Source organism: Callorhinus ursinus, unplaced genomic scaffold, assembly GCF_003265705.2.
Source record: "Callorhinus ursinus isolate GAN/ISIS: 27379988/994484 unplaced genomic scaffold, GSC_fseal_2.0 scaffold23, whole genome shotgun sequence".
NCBI lineage: Eukaryota > Metazoa > Chordata > Mammalia > Carnivora > Otariidae > Callorhinus > Callorhinus ursinus.
The window spans coordinates 15,233,050-15,247,377 of record NW_027397085.1 but is presented as its reverse complement, the minus strand read 5'-3'; the positions used below and the strand labels follow the sequence as shown (position 1 = coordinate 15,247,377).

Here is a 14,328-nt window from a genome sequence, read left to right as displayed (position 1 = left end):
TCTTTTGTTGTACCAAAAGCTGTCTCTCTGTTTATTTTCCCTGCAACTACTTGTTATGTTCTCTAAGGCAACCTCAAGGAGCCTCCAGGATAATCCATTAAGGTGTGAGAAGAAAACATGAAAAGTTCTATTTTTAATCTCATTTTTATTTAAAAAATAAGAAATTAACCTTTGATTAAACAGAGGTTCACAACAGTATTTGTATGTAACATAAACAATTATACATCTATTAGAAGCATGTACTTATACATCTTTTTAAAATTTATTTTAGGGCGCCTGGGTGGCTCAGTTGGTTAAGCGACTGCCTTCGGCTCAGGTCATGATCCTGGAGTCCCAGGATCGGGTCCCGCATCGGGCTCCCTGCTCGGCGGGGAGTCTGCTTCTCCCTCTGACCCTCTTCCCTCTTGTGCTTTCTATCTCTCATTCTCTCTCTCAAATAAATAAATAAAATCTTTAAAAAAAAATAAAATAAAAATAAAATTTATTTTATTTTTAATATTCCAAGTAAAAATTTATTGACATCCTAAGAATCCTTACACATTTAATTCTGCTTCTAATTTATCACAGGAATTACTTCTCCAATATGTTAATCACAGCTGGAATGAAAGAGTGTTTGTGAAGTGTGGCAATGTTGTTTTTATTAATATACCACATTACAAAACAACAAGCAGCAAAAGCTACTGAGGTAGGTCCAGAACCTTTAGTCAGAATGGGGAGGAGGAAGAGAAGTATCTCTGAAGAAGCAGAATATCTAATTCCCAGATCAAAAGTAAAGAAAATTACCCAAAGACAACATTAAAAAATAAGCTTCAGAAGTTTCCAAAGAAAACAAATATATTTACAACTTTAAGGTTAGGATTAGATAAAGTTTTCTTATTTAACTATGTCTTTTTTCTTGATATTTATTTTTAAGATTTAGAAGTTTCTATTGAAGAGGAAAAAGAGATATAAAGATGAATCCCTCTTAAAAGCAAAAAGGAAGCATTAGAAAACACATAAAGAGAAGCATAAAATGGGAGAAGTGGCTATACCACAGAGTACTATCAAAGTAAGTCGATGGTACAGATTCTATTGTTGCCAATGGACACAATCCATATACATCTGAGCCTGGGTGGCTCAGTCAGTTAAGTATCTGCCTTTGGCTCAGCTCATGGTCTTAGGGTCCTGGGATTGAGCCCTGTGTCAGGAGCCTGCTTCTCCTTCTCCCTCTGCACCAATCCCCCCCCCCCCCAGCTCCCGCTCATGCTTGCTTGCTCTCTCTCGTGCTTACTCTATCACAAATAAAAAAAATGAAATAAAAGAAAAGAAACTAACAAGGGTACTACCAAAAAGGCAACATCACACAATAAAAATAGTTATTTATGGTATACCTATTACTTAACAGATATTTAATTATTTACAACTCTTTTCATACTTCAATTTTATCCTTAAAATTACTGTTTAGGTACATAATAACCCCAATTTACAAGACAGAGACACTAAAACTCTGACCATAGTCCTTCATAAGGTCATCTTAAATAAACTGACTTAATGTCCCATATTACTAAATGGCAGGACTGGATTCAGTTTCCAATTCTGTCTGACAGCACTTTAATACTTGAAGACAGTGTGTTTCCACTGAGAGTTACTTTTCCTAGGATTGATGTCCCCAGTTCTTTTAAGTGTCCTCTGGAGGCGAGTTTCTGGGCTATTCTAGTCCCCTCCGCATGAATGACTACTTAGATCAAGTCAGTTTCAAAAGGTATTATCCATTCTAAACACACTATTCAAGAAGTAGACTTACTACTAGCAAAAACCCTTAAGGCATGAGTATCACTTTCAAGGAGAGAAAAATGTAATAAAATCACACTAACAATTTATATATACAGTCAATACCCTTTATACTTATCACATTCACCTTTGATGCACATGCCAACCCACCTTTCCAAAGTGATCCCATCACATCACCACTCAAAGGCCTTTAGTAGCTTTCCATTTCACCCAGAGAAAAAGCCTAAGCCCTTACAAAGGCCTACAAGCCTATATCCTCTGGTGTCTGGTTCCTTCTGTTCCTCATCTCCTAGTACTCTCCCCCTTGCTTCCTCTATTTCAACACAAGAGCCTCTTACATGTTCCCTGGGTATTCCAAGCATGCTGCTGCCTCAAGGTCTTTCTACTTTCTTCCTTCCTCTGCCTGGAATGCTTGCCTTCCCAGATATCTGATGGCTCACTTCATTTCCTTCAGGCCAAATATCGTCTTCTGAGTGAAACATACCCTGACTGCCCTATGTAAAACTGCAACTCCAACTTCCCAATATTTTCTATGCTACTTTCCTTGCTTTGCTTTTCTTCAGAGCACTTGCTACATCTAAAATATATTTTATCCATCCATCTATTTCTTGACTGATGGATGGATGTCTTTCTTCCTCTCCCTAGAATGTAAGTTCCATGAGGATAGGACTTTTCCATGTTTTGTCTGGGGCTGTATAATAGTGTCTGAAAAACAGGATATGCCCAATAAATACTTATTAAATGAATAAAATGAGGAAAAGAAAGGTGTGACCTGATAAGAAACATGATACAAATATAATGAATGGAAGATTCTAAAGTAAAATTTGCAATGCCTGAGTTTCTAGTCTGAGATATGATGGAGAAACACTTCATAAAGTATATGAGAGATTAGCAAACTCTAATCTAGTATGAACAATTTTGACCTTATAGTAAAATTAGAATTTAAGAAAAGAAATGATAGAGTATCTAAAAGAGAATTACTTAGAAAGGTTAAAGAAAGGAAGATGAAATGGGGCACCTGGCTGTCTCAGTCAGAAGGGCATATGACACTTGATCTAGGGGTTGTTGAGTTTGAGCCCTGTGCTGGGGGAAAAGGGTACTTAAATTAATAAATAATTAATATTAATAATCAATACCTACCTTAAAGCATTAAATAAATGCTATAAGGTGTTTGGTATAATCCCCATTATGTCTCATTTCCTCATGTGTAAAATGGGTATTATAACAGTAACTACCTTCACAGTAGATTTGATGATTAAATAAGACCCTATATGTTTCAGTACACGTTTTATGTTAATTTTTATTAATACAGTATCTGACACATAAGCACTTAATAAATATTAGCTATTACTATTACCACCAAAATACAAACTTACTAGCTTATTCTGAAAGTTATTAAACCACAGGTATACCTGGTAAGGAGCATAACATAAATTTTTAAAGTGTTAGAAGTTAAATACCACCTAAGAATCTAGCACATTTAAAACACATTTACTCCAGTATTAAAGTACCATATGTTCTGGTACTATAACATTCATCCTAGATTTTGTTTACAAGTCATACATAGTATAAAATTTGACTATAAGTTTAATTTATATCAGTTGTTCTCAATCTTTTATTCTTCTCCAATACACCTGAGAAATATGGCACACTCACATTATGCACAGTAGAGCAATAATTCTCCACAAGTGGGGAGAATGTGGTGGGGGCATGGTAGGGTGGGCTGTCCTGTGTTGAGAGTTATTAGTTCACTAATGGAAAAATATAAAAAGAAAACTGGAATACAGAGACAAGAAAAGAATTAAATCTACAGAAGGATACCAAGTGTATTTCACAGATCCATTTTTTAAATATATATTCAAAAGGTTAGAGGGGCACCTGGCTGGTTCAATCAGTAGAGCATGCAATTCTTGATCACAGGGTTGTGAGTTCAAGCCCTATAATGGGTGTAGATTACTTAAAAAAAAAAAAAAGTTGGAGATATTTAAAATCTCTTACTAGTGTGTTTTCTCCATTGGAACTATTCCAGAGCCTCATTCGATTATCCGTACCAACAGTAAGGAGATGAAGCCCATCACTTGTAAAACATAAGCCATTAACTTTCCCATTATGAGCAGTGTTTGCTGCAATGAAAAATACAATTCACTTAATCTACACATTAATGCTTGATGATACAGTTATTTAAACATATTAAAGGACAACTATCTGAATTACTTAAAATATACAAGTTGATTATATTTGGATTATTTGAATATCATAAGCTATATAAATTAGAATCATAAAAATGGAGAAAAACAGGAAAACTAAAGAGAAAGAAATCTTGCCAAATGTAATTTTTCTTCAGAGAGTAAGCTGTGCTGTCCAATTCAATTAAATGCATGCCTAACACTAAATTTTTAAATTAAACACCTTCCAAATTTCTCATATACTATTTCCATTTTTAATCTAAAAATCATTCCATGGACTATTAAAAATCAGTAATACTAGTATTTACTATTAAAAAAAACTTCAGTAGGGAAAGAGTAAGTGTTCTAGTTTCATTCAAAATTTGTATTACTTTCAAAATGACCAAATTTGAGAAAGCATAATTCTCAAGAGCCTGATTAATTAAAAAAGATTATTAAAACAATCACAAAACTGTATATAATTCATCCTAAGATTTTTCTGGTCCACAATTAATTCTAAATCAGAATCTTATCCAATATAGAAATTAAATTCTAGGGGCACCTGGATGGCCCAGTCAGTTAAGTGTCTGACTCTTGATTTCATTCTGGTCATGATCTCAGGGTCCTGGGATGAAGCCCCACATCGGGCTCTGCCCGTAGCTAGGAGTCTGCTTAAGATTCTCTCTCTCCTTCTCCCTCTGCCCAACGCCTGCTTGTAAATGCATGCATGCGCACTCTCTCTCTCAAATAAGTAAATAAAATCTTAAAAAAAAAAGAAACTGAATTCTATTGGCAAAAAGCAATTGAGGTACTTTATCACCTGGATAGCAGTTGACACATTTAACACAATTTGCAAATTCTATTTTCATACAATGGCCACAAAATGTTACTATTCCTTTGATTTATTGTAGCTTCCTACGTGGCAATGAATTTGTATTAGTTGACTTCACTGGAGGAAAAAAAGTAACAAATTAATTCAGAAAAGTTTATGCATTTGAAAATTTAGGGGTAGATAAAATGTCATACTTCTTTGTATCTTGAAGAAAGACAACCATAATTTAGTTATGTACTTTTAGAAATCAATTTATTGTGAATGCCATTTTTTAAATCATAAAATTTGCAACTTGTCAATATACATTAATTACTTGGTTTCAATTAAAAATTTTCAATATAAAAAATACTATCATTGGCCTATTTCTATATTAATGTATTCTTCATTACCTGATTCAACAGCTTGTGACTTTTTTCCATTATGCTGATCAACAGTAATTAAGCAGCCTGATGCTCTTCTCACATCCCATAATTTTACTCTACTGTCAGCACTAAGAAGAAATAAATGTTACAGTGACATATATAGCTAGGACAGTGACTGTACTCTTCACCTACCTTTCCAGTATTACGGCACACAGAAGTCTCAGTATATTAGTGCAAATATATTGTACATTTGGGTTGTTGAACTTTTGCCTTTTCATCAAATATTCAAAATCAGTAGTAGCAAAATGCAGTGAAAAAAATAGCCAAAAAAAGGGTAACTTTTTTAGATCATCAAAACAGAATTCTGATTTTTATTTTGTTTTTAATGGTTCCTCTGCCAAAACTAGATAGTTTTGGAGCTTGTCCCTTAGCAAGTTTGTTACGACATCCTTTCTATTGTTTGTTATTCAAATGTTTTCTAGACAATCAAGCAGCTAACTAATTTTGCTTTAAGAATTCATTTGGCATGAATTTGGTGTTTTCTTTTTATATGAAAAAATTAAGGTGAATAATAAGGACAATATATTTATATTTGGTTTCCTATACTCAAATCAATCTTTACCAGACATACAAGAACTAACTTTAATGTCTCTTAGAAATCTGGCACTTATTTTTATTTTACCTCAAGTAAGTGAAAAGAATAAAGGCAAAAAACCATGATCACATTTCAATTTCAATTTCAACTGCTCCTAAAGAAAATATAAATCAGTTTAACTAATGCTATCATGTTCTCAAAAAAGACCTCAACAATATCCTAACAAATTGGGTTTATCCAGGCCCCTTTAATTAGAAAGAGCAATACAATGCACTTTATAAGCCTATTTCTAACTTATAAATCTTTTTTTTCCATAGGTACAGGGCTTACCTCTACCTATAGTCTTGATTCTTTTCACAGATCACCATCAAACCTAGCCAATTAGAATAGCAAGAAAAAAGCTAGCATTTCCCACTTTCAAAATGGTTTTCTTTCTTTCTAGCTGGGGAAAAAGTCTGCAATGAGATGAGTCTGAGGATTTAAGTACTTTCTGAAACAGATAAGATTTGGACTTACCTGATTACTAGCATTGATTACTAGGTCCATTCTCATAATGATTCAAATTCCTGTGGTACTCTGAGAACTGAAAGCCTCTTAGCTTCCCCATGGTTTGAGGAAAACCAAGTTAGGCATGAACAATATAAATTCGCCCTATGATGGACCCATAACCAGCACCTAGCTTTTCACCTTCACACCTCTCTAGGCAGCCTTCTAACAGCTATATTCTAGACTTGTTCTACTTCACAAAGCATAGATCTCAGTATCACATTCTATAAACTATTAATAGGAGCTTCTCTGGGGACTAAACTGCTTGGCTCATGGTAGGGGGTCATCATTAAATATTATTAAATTGAATCAAGGGATAAATGTTGAAGCAGATTCAAAATAATATGCATTAAAGAAAATGAATTGAAATCCTACTGTTTTAAAATTCTTATACTTGGGTAGAAAAAAATGACAACACAGTTTTAGCTAGTACTAGCAAATCTGCATTGCTACAGAGATTCTCGTTTTCTGTTTTAAAAGGTGAGCAACTTCAAGATATGTAGTGATAGGACTTAAAAACACTAACTCAATTATTTAAAGGGCCTAATTAATAACTAAATATGCATCTTATAAAAAAGTATTTTCAAAATTTTTATCATTAATTATTAACTTCAAAACCAAATGATTTGCATGTTACCTTGCAGTTGCCAAGACATATTCACAACGTGGTGACCAGGAAACTGCCAGTATTTCTTGTCTGTGACCTGCAAACATAACTGTATGAAAAGTCTTGTAAAATACTTGAAAAATCAAAAGATACAGTGTAATATGTCTGATTTTGAAGAAAGTGAAGACTAAATATTAAAAATAAATTGATATGATCATCACTTTTTCACATATATAATAATCCATGTTTAAATATTAATATGAAGTCTGTGGGGCATTTCTTACATGTTATCCCATTATAAATGGCCTGGTTTCGCATTGGAAAGAGCAAGTGAGTCTTTCTTTTTTAATACAGCTGTTAGATTAAAAAGTGAATCCACTGTTAAGTAATACAGCTTAAGCTTGTTTACTTGTATCTACCACAAAAAAACAATGCAACAAACCATACAAATTAAACATTCTAGAGAATAAAAATGGTTTCTATCTTTTCAGAAAGTTATAATAGAAATTTTTGTAAAATTCATGATTGTAGAAAGCATTTGGATAAAAATTTTTTTCTAGAAAGCACAGGTGATACGTTCACAGGATAATTGACTTCAGCATTTTAATTCACTTTTGCCTAAATGAACTATTCAAAGTAGATATTTTCATCTACCTAACTTACGTTATTAGAGATTCATGACAATGTAAAACAAATGCTATCCATTTCACCAAGTTCTCTTGATATATTATGTGTTTCTCGGGGATGAATAAAAATGTAAATTTCTGAATTACAAGCCATCTTTCCATTGTTTAGAATCGATGGTCTAATAGTGATAAGAAAGTAGCAAAAATATTCAAATTAATATATCTTAACCAAAATATTATTTTAATAGCTTTTTCTAAAATATTTGCATTCAGGAAAAAAAAGCACCTAAATATTAAGAATGTTTACTTAGCCAGAACAATACTAAACAATGCTCATAAGACAAATGTACCAATGTAAGTTTCATAAATAATTTTTTTTAAAATGTAGAAATAAGGTAAGGTTTTCAGCTAGACTTTCCATATCTTTTGAGTTTACCCTATGGCTATTGTTTATATAAATGTCTCCTCAATAGTTCAGTTTTATAAGAATAATGCACAGAAGGATCTTTATTTCCCTGTTGACTTTTAACAACTAGCACAAAATACATCAGTCATGTCAGTTACAAAGAATACATTGTTAGCAATGTTTCTTTTTATTGAATGGTTTACTCAAAGTAGTTGTTGTTTCAAATAAAAAAAAAAAATACCCTGTAAAATGTGGGAACAGGATCCAGACTTTAAGTCACAAAGTTGTACTTTGGGCCCTCTAGTACCAACTGTAAAAACAAAAACAAAAATGGGTTAAGATAATTTTATTATAAATCATCACCAAAAGGAAACAAGAAACTACCATTATGAATCATGATATCTTCTCTGCATCTACACAGAAATATAAAAAAAGTATGCCAAAAATATACTTCAAATCATTTTTAATGTTTATAATTAGCAAATGTAATTGCAGTTACACCTTAGTACTAAGAGAGCTCTATTACTGCATTATGTTCTAACGTTTAATTTTGAAATAATTATAGATTCAGAGAAAGTTGCAAAGATAGGACAGAGAGACCTTGTGTACCCTTTACCCACGTTGTCCCAACCATTGTTATGTTAGGTAACTATACCAGAGTATCAAAACCAGGAAATCTGCATTGCTACAATTCTATGCTATTTTATTATATCAAATAATTTTACTTAATGCCTCAAACTTTCCATATTAATGATATACTTCCAGAGACTCTGGACACAGACTGAGTGGACCTTGAGGACAAGCTAGTGCCCAGCTCTTTTCTGCACACGATGCAGATGACTGGTAGTATCTGCAGGTGAAGATGTTCGTGCAGTGCCAAACAAATAATGGAATCCTAGGGACCTGATACCAGATACCAGAAAAACATTTTTTCTTCCTCACACATGAAAATTCTTGTTGTAGGTGCTTTCATAAAAATGGATGTTTAATTTGAATAACACAATCTTAGAGAAAAGAAAATAATTTCAATTTTTTTACTATGTTGAATCGAAAAAGTTGCCAAATTTTGTTCATGTAAAATCTTTGAAACTTTTGGTGGTTGAAAATTAACTCCTTAGGAAACAGAAATGTGCTTTCTTAATCTTTGAATTCTAGCCACTAGCACAGTGCCCAACCTGCACAATACCAATAAAATTGAATGTCAATAGAGCATATACTTGAGTTTGTTTTTTTTTTAAATCATGATATTCATCTGGGTTGAAATGTCTATATCAAAACTAACTAGGTATTAAAAGGGAGCAAGTTTCAATATGGTGAAAAGCAAGAGTACACGTACAAACCTGCTACCAAACAGTGCTTGGTGGCGACTGGAGACATATGATGACTATAAACGGTTTCTTCAAAACTAAATACATCTGCAGTCTGATAATCAAAAGACATTTAAAAATTGTAAGTTCTAATTATAGTCACAAAACCAGTAAACATTCTATTTACTTATTTCCACACTGTTACCAATTTTTGAATGACTGTTAGCAATTTATTTGACTTACACATAGGAATGTGAATTGTGTAAAACTGGTGAATCACAGACCTGTACCTCTGAAACAAATAATACACTATATGTGAAAAAAAAGAAGATAGCAGGAAGGGAAAAATGAAGGGGGGGAACTCGGAGGGGGAGATGAGCCATGAGACACTATGGACTCTGAGAAACAAACTGAGGGTTTTAGAGGGGATGGGTTGGCCTGGTGATGGGTATTAAGGGGGGCACATTCTGCATGGAGCACTGGGTGTTATATGCAAACAATGAATCATGGAACATTACATCAAAAACTAATGATGTAATGTATGGTGATTAACATAATAAAATAAAATTTAAAAAAAAGGAATGTGATACCCTCAAAAACCCGTTAATTTTAACTCCTATGCTATTGGGGCGCCTGGGTGGTTCAGTAGGTTAAGTGTCTGCTTTTGGCTCAGGTCCTGATCCCAGGGTCCTGGAATCCAGTCCCCCAATGGGCTCCCTGCTCCATGAGGAGCCTGCTTCTCCCTCTGCCTCTGCCTCTCTCTCTCATGAATAAATAAAATCTTTTAAAAAAATAAATCCTATGTTATTTATTACACTCTGTCCCTTTTGTGAGAGGAACAGCTTTTCTCTAATAAATTCAAGACATGGAGAAAAGACAACCACCTGGCTCACCATCTTCCTCTCCACTCCAGTCTGGGGAACTTCATCACCTACACAGGTGATCTAGCTAGTGCTCTGCCTCTCGGTCCCATTCAACCTCAGCTACCATATCCCAGCACTCTCATCACCTACCCTCACTCTTCCTTCAAAATTATACATTTCACATATGTAATGTATGACCACAGTCTTCTACCATTTTCAGCTTAGTTTTTCCCAACGACTTCCAAGACATCCGAATAAAACCCGAAACTCCTATCAGTTCCTCCTGTCTTTGCTTTTTTTCCTTCTTCAGTGTGGATTCCGAGGTTCAATACTTCATCCACCATATCCTCAGCTCCTTTGTCATTAATTCTTTCACTCTGTCAAGACTTCAACCCCGGATGATTCCAAATGTCTGCCTTCTCTGCACCTGTATCCACAGTGATCTACACCAGAGGTCAGCAAACTTTTTCTGTAAGGTAAGACTGTAAATGTTTTAGGCTTTGAGGACTACTACTTGTTTCTGTCATTTCCAACTAATTTCTGCCACTGCAGTGTCAAAACAGCCACAGACAAAAAATAACATCTTATTTGCAAAAAGAGGCCAGAGGACCAGACTTGGCCTATGGGCTGCTTAGTAAGCTGACCTCTACTTTAACCCAAGAGAAGAGAATCTTACAGTAAAGCAAACTGGCATCACTATAAAAGACCATTCATCTCAACTGGGCTTTCAGTATTCACTGCCAGTCCTATTATATCCTATTATATTTCACTACTATTTTCTGCAATATTCACTGCTATTTCAAACTTCCCCACTCTCCATAAACATCACCACTCGGTCATAACAGGTGATCTGATCTTTGATTACAAAGAGAAAACAGGAAGTCATTCAATGAGAATTCCTTGAATATCTTATTAACAGACCTACAAACACATTGGCTTCCATTTATCCTTCTCCTTCTTTGTTCCTGTTATCATGGAAAAATCGTCCTTCCTCATATTTAAAGTTAACACCCCTACCTGTGTTCAAATGACCCTCAGCACTGTTAAAAATCTCATGCTACACATTATCTCCTCTATCTCCAGGATATGTACATACCCTCCCTCCCTACTAGCTCATTCCCATCAGCATGAAAAAATGTTCATGTTTCTTTCATCCTAACAGCAACCCTTTCCCCAAGACAAGAAAACAAAAACCTTTCATCCTATATCCCTAATTAATCTTCTTTCTTCCTCTTGGATCCTTTAAATTTAACAAATCTAAAATTGACTCAATACCTCCCTAATCTTTCTCTTAGTAAATAACAATTATACTCTACCCAACTGCCCAACATAGAGAACTTAAGAATAATTCTTGGTCTTTTTAAATAATACCTTTATTGAGCTATAGTTGACATACCATACAATTCACTCATTCAAAGTATGTACTTTAATGGTTTTTAGTATATTCACAGAGTTGTGCAATCATCACCAAAATCAATTTTAGAATACTTTTATCACCCCAAAAAGAAACCCCATTCCCATCAGCAGGCACTCCCCATTTCTTCCTACTCTCTCCCCCAGGAAACCACTAATCTACTTTCTGTCTCTATAAATTAGTCTATTTCTTGATGTTTTAGAGATGGAATTATACAATCTGTGGTCTTTTGCAATCTTTCATTTAACATGTTTTCTTTTTTCATTTCACTTAGCAAGATGTCTTTTAAGGTTCATCCACACTAGCATGTTATCAGTACTTCACTTCTTTCTATTGCTGAATAATATTCCATTTGATGGCTACCCATTCATCAGTTGATGAATGTTTTATTTGTTTTCACTCTTTGGTCATTTTGAATAATGCCACTATGAACATTTGTGTACAAGTTTTGTGTGAAGTTATGTTTTCACTTTGCTTTGGGTACACACACAGGAGTGGAATTGCTGGGTCATATGCTAAATCTATGTTTAACCTTTTCAGACTGTTTTCCAAAACCGCTATACCATTTTACATTCCCACCAGTAATTTATGATCGTTCCAGTTTATCCACATCCTACTCAACACTTGTTATTGTCTTTTTGATTACAGCAATCCTAAAAGGTATGAAATGGTTATCTCACTGTGGTTTTGATTTGCATTTCCCTGAAATTCTTGATTTTTCACTATTCCTGATAGCTAATCAACTTGCAACTCCTGTCAATTCTCTGTAATCCCCTCATATCTATCTATTCCGTTGCCATTACTCTAGTCAAGCCATGATCTACCCACACCTGCCTGGATTACTGCAACCTCCTCCCTGCTCTCTCTTTTTTTTTTTTAAGATTTTATTTATTTATTTGACACAGAGAGAGATAGCAAAAGAGAGAGAGAGGGAGAGAGCACAAGCAGGGGGAGCGGCAGGCAGAGGGAGAAGCAGGCTTCCTGCATGAGCAGGGAGCCCGATGTGGGGCTCGATCCCAGGACCCTGGGATCATGACCTGAGTTGAAGGCAGCGGTTTAACCAACTGAGCCACCCAGGCGCCCCCTCCCTGTCTCTTTGACTCTCCTCTTGGTACCTTCCAACCAATTGGCAACATATCCAGACTCTTTCACCTAAAATGGCAATTTGATGTTTTCATTTTTGGCCAGCGCTTAGACACTTCAAAATCTTGCTTTTTCTCCTAGGAAAATATTCAACCTACTTAATAGAATTAATAAAGCCCCTCATGATACAGACACTGCTTACCTTTTTGGCTTTATCTCTGGCTACTGTCCTTTGGCACTCTAGCCATTGTGAGCACCTTTCAGTTTTTAAAATGTCACATTCACTGTTACCCCAAAGAGTTTTCTCATGTTGTTCCCTCTGACTAGAACTCTCATCCTCCTTTGGACTTGGCCAATTTCTATGCATCATCCTTCATCTCAGCCAAAAGCCAGAGGACCACTTACTCTAGAAAGTCTTCCCTGATTCTCCATAGGTTAGGTGATCCTGCCAAAATACTGTAGACTTTCATCGTTATAGTCCCTTTTGGACTTCACTATTATTTCTTGTTTAATCATTTGTTTTCCTTGCTAAACTGAAACTCCTTGCCATAGGGCAGGGACAATGTTTATTTTCCTTGCCATTGAATCCCCAGCTTTAACATGTAACAGAAATTGAATACATACTGTTGAATATATTCAAGAATCTTAACTCATTTCTAAAGAACATGGCCTGGATACCAACATCTGTATTTTCTCATTTTTGTTCCATTATGCAAAATTCTAAGAAAACTCACAATGAGAAAAAGTTGTTCTTTACCCTAATGTGAAACAGAGAAGTCTCTAGAGAAGATATTCCTTTAAGTCATATCATGTGCTCCAAGCTTTAAAAACACATTTATGGAAAGCTCAGATGAAGTAAAAAGTATGATAGATATATAATATGTACATTAATAGGAAAAATTAGTGGCAGGGATAGAGGATGTGGAAAACAGACAGTATCATGCCTTCCTTATTTTTCTCTGTACCTAGCAGATGCACAAGAAATTATTTCTTACTGAATACTTTCAAAGTTCTTATCAATAAAATGCTTTGTCTATTTCAGATAGAACTATGAATTCATGAAATGCTATTTTTCTAAGTAATCTCTTCCACCCAACGTGGGGCTCAAATTTATAACCCCAAGATCAAGTCACATGCTCTACCGACTGAGCCAGCCAGGCGCTCCCATGAAACACTATTTTGAGTTGGCAAAAGCATTTATGTTCGAAAGAAAATTTGAAATCAAGATGTCTTTTCTTAGAGTTTTAAAAAGAAGCCAATGTCAATCAAAGAAAATGCAAATGTATGGCTTATTAATTTTTAAACCACATTTTTAACTGAAGTGTAAGTAATAAAAATACAGAAAAGTATATAGATCATAAGTGTACAGCTCAGTGAATTTTCAGTGTGAATTTTCACAAAGTAACCACCACCTTCATTATAACATAGAATGTTACAAACATTATATTACTAACACCCCCAAAAGGCTCCCTACACCCTTTCAACCCTCACCAAGAAAGATAACCAGCATACTGACCTCTATCACTTTAGATTAGTTTTGCCAATTTTTGAGTAGGAATTATATATTAAGTACTCCTTTGTGTCTAGTTATTTTGTTAATTATTATGTAAAATTCATATATTTTGTTGATATAGTAGTGAGTGTTGCCTTGCCATTGTTGGATAGTATTCCAATGTAAAATGTGCCAGATTTCATTTGACTGTTAATGGACATTTGGATTTTCTCCAGTTTTTGGTTATCATGAATAGTGCT

The 14,328-nt window shown here is 34.6% G+C and overlaps 1 protein-coding gene across 4 annotated transcripts in view; it reads right to left on the bottom strand.

Annotated features, from left to right (window-relative positions):
- ERCC8 (ERCC excision repair 8, CSA ubiquitin ligase complex subunit) overlaps window positions 1-14,328 on the bottom strand; it is a 57,301-nt gene that overhangs the window by 18,728 nt on the left and 24,245 nt on the right. For 3 of the 4 annotated variants that reach the window (XM_025892413.2, XM_025892415.2, XM_073905432.1), the window contains exons 5-9: window positions 9,250-9,331; window positions 8,151-8,219; window positions 6,908-6,986; window positions 5,157-5,257; window positions 3,769-3,893 (exon numbers count right to left, since the gene is read on the bottom strand). In XM_025892413.2, coding sequence (XP_025748198.1) covers window positions 3,769-3,893; window positions 5,157-5,257; window positions 6,908-6,986; window positions 8,151-8,219; window positions 9,250-9,331 — 456 coding nt within the window. The remainder of the gene's footprint in view (window positions 1-3,768; window positions 3,894-5,156; window positions 5,258-6,907; window positions 6,987-8,150; window positions 8,220-9,249; window positions 9,332-14,328) is intronic. The other variant, XM_025892414.2, reaches the window with a different exon arrangement.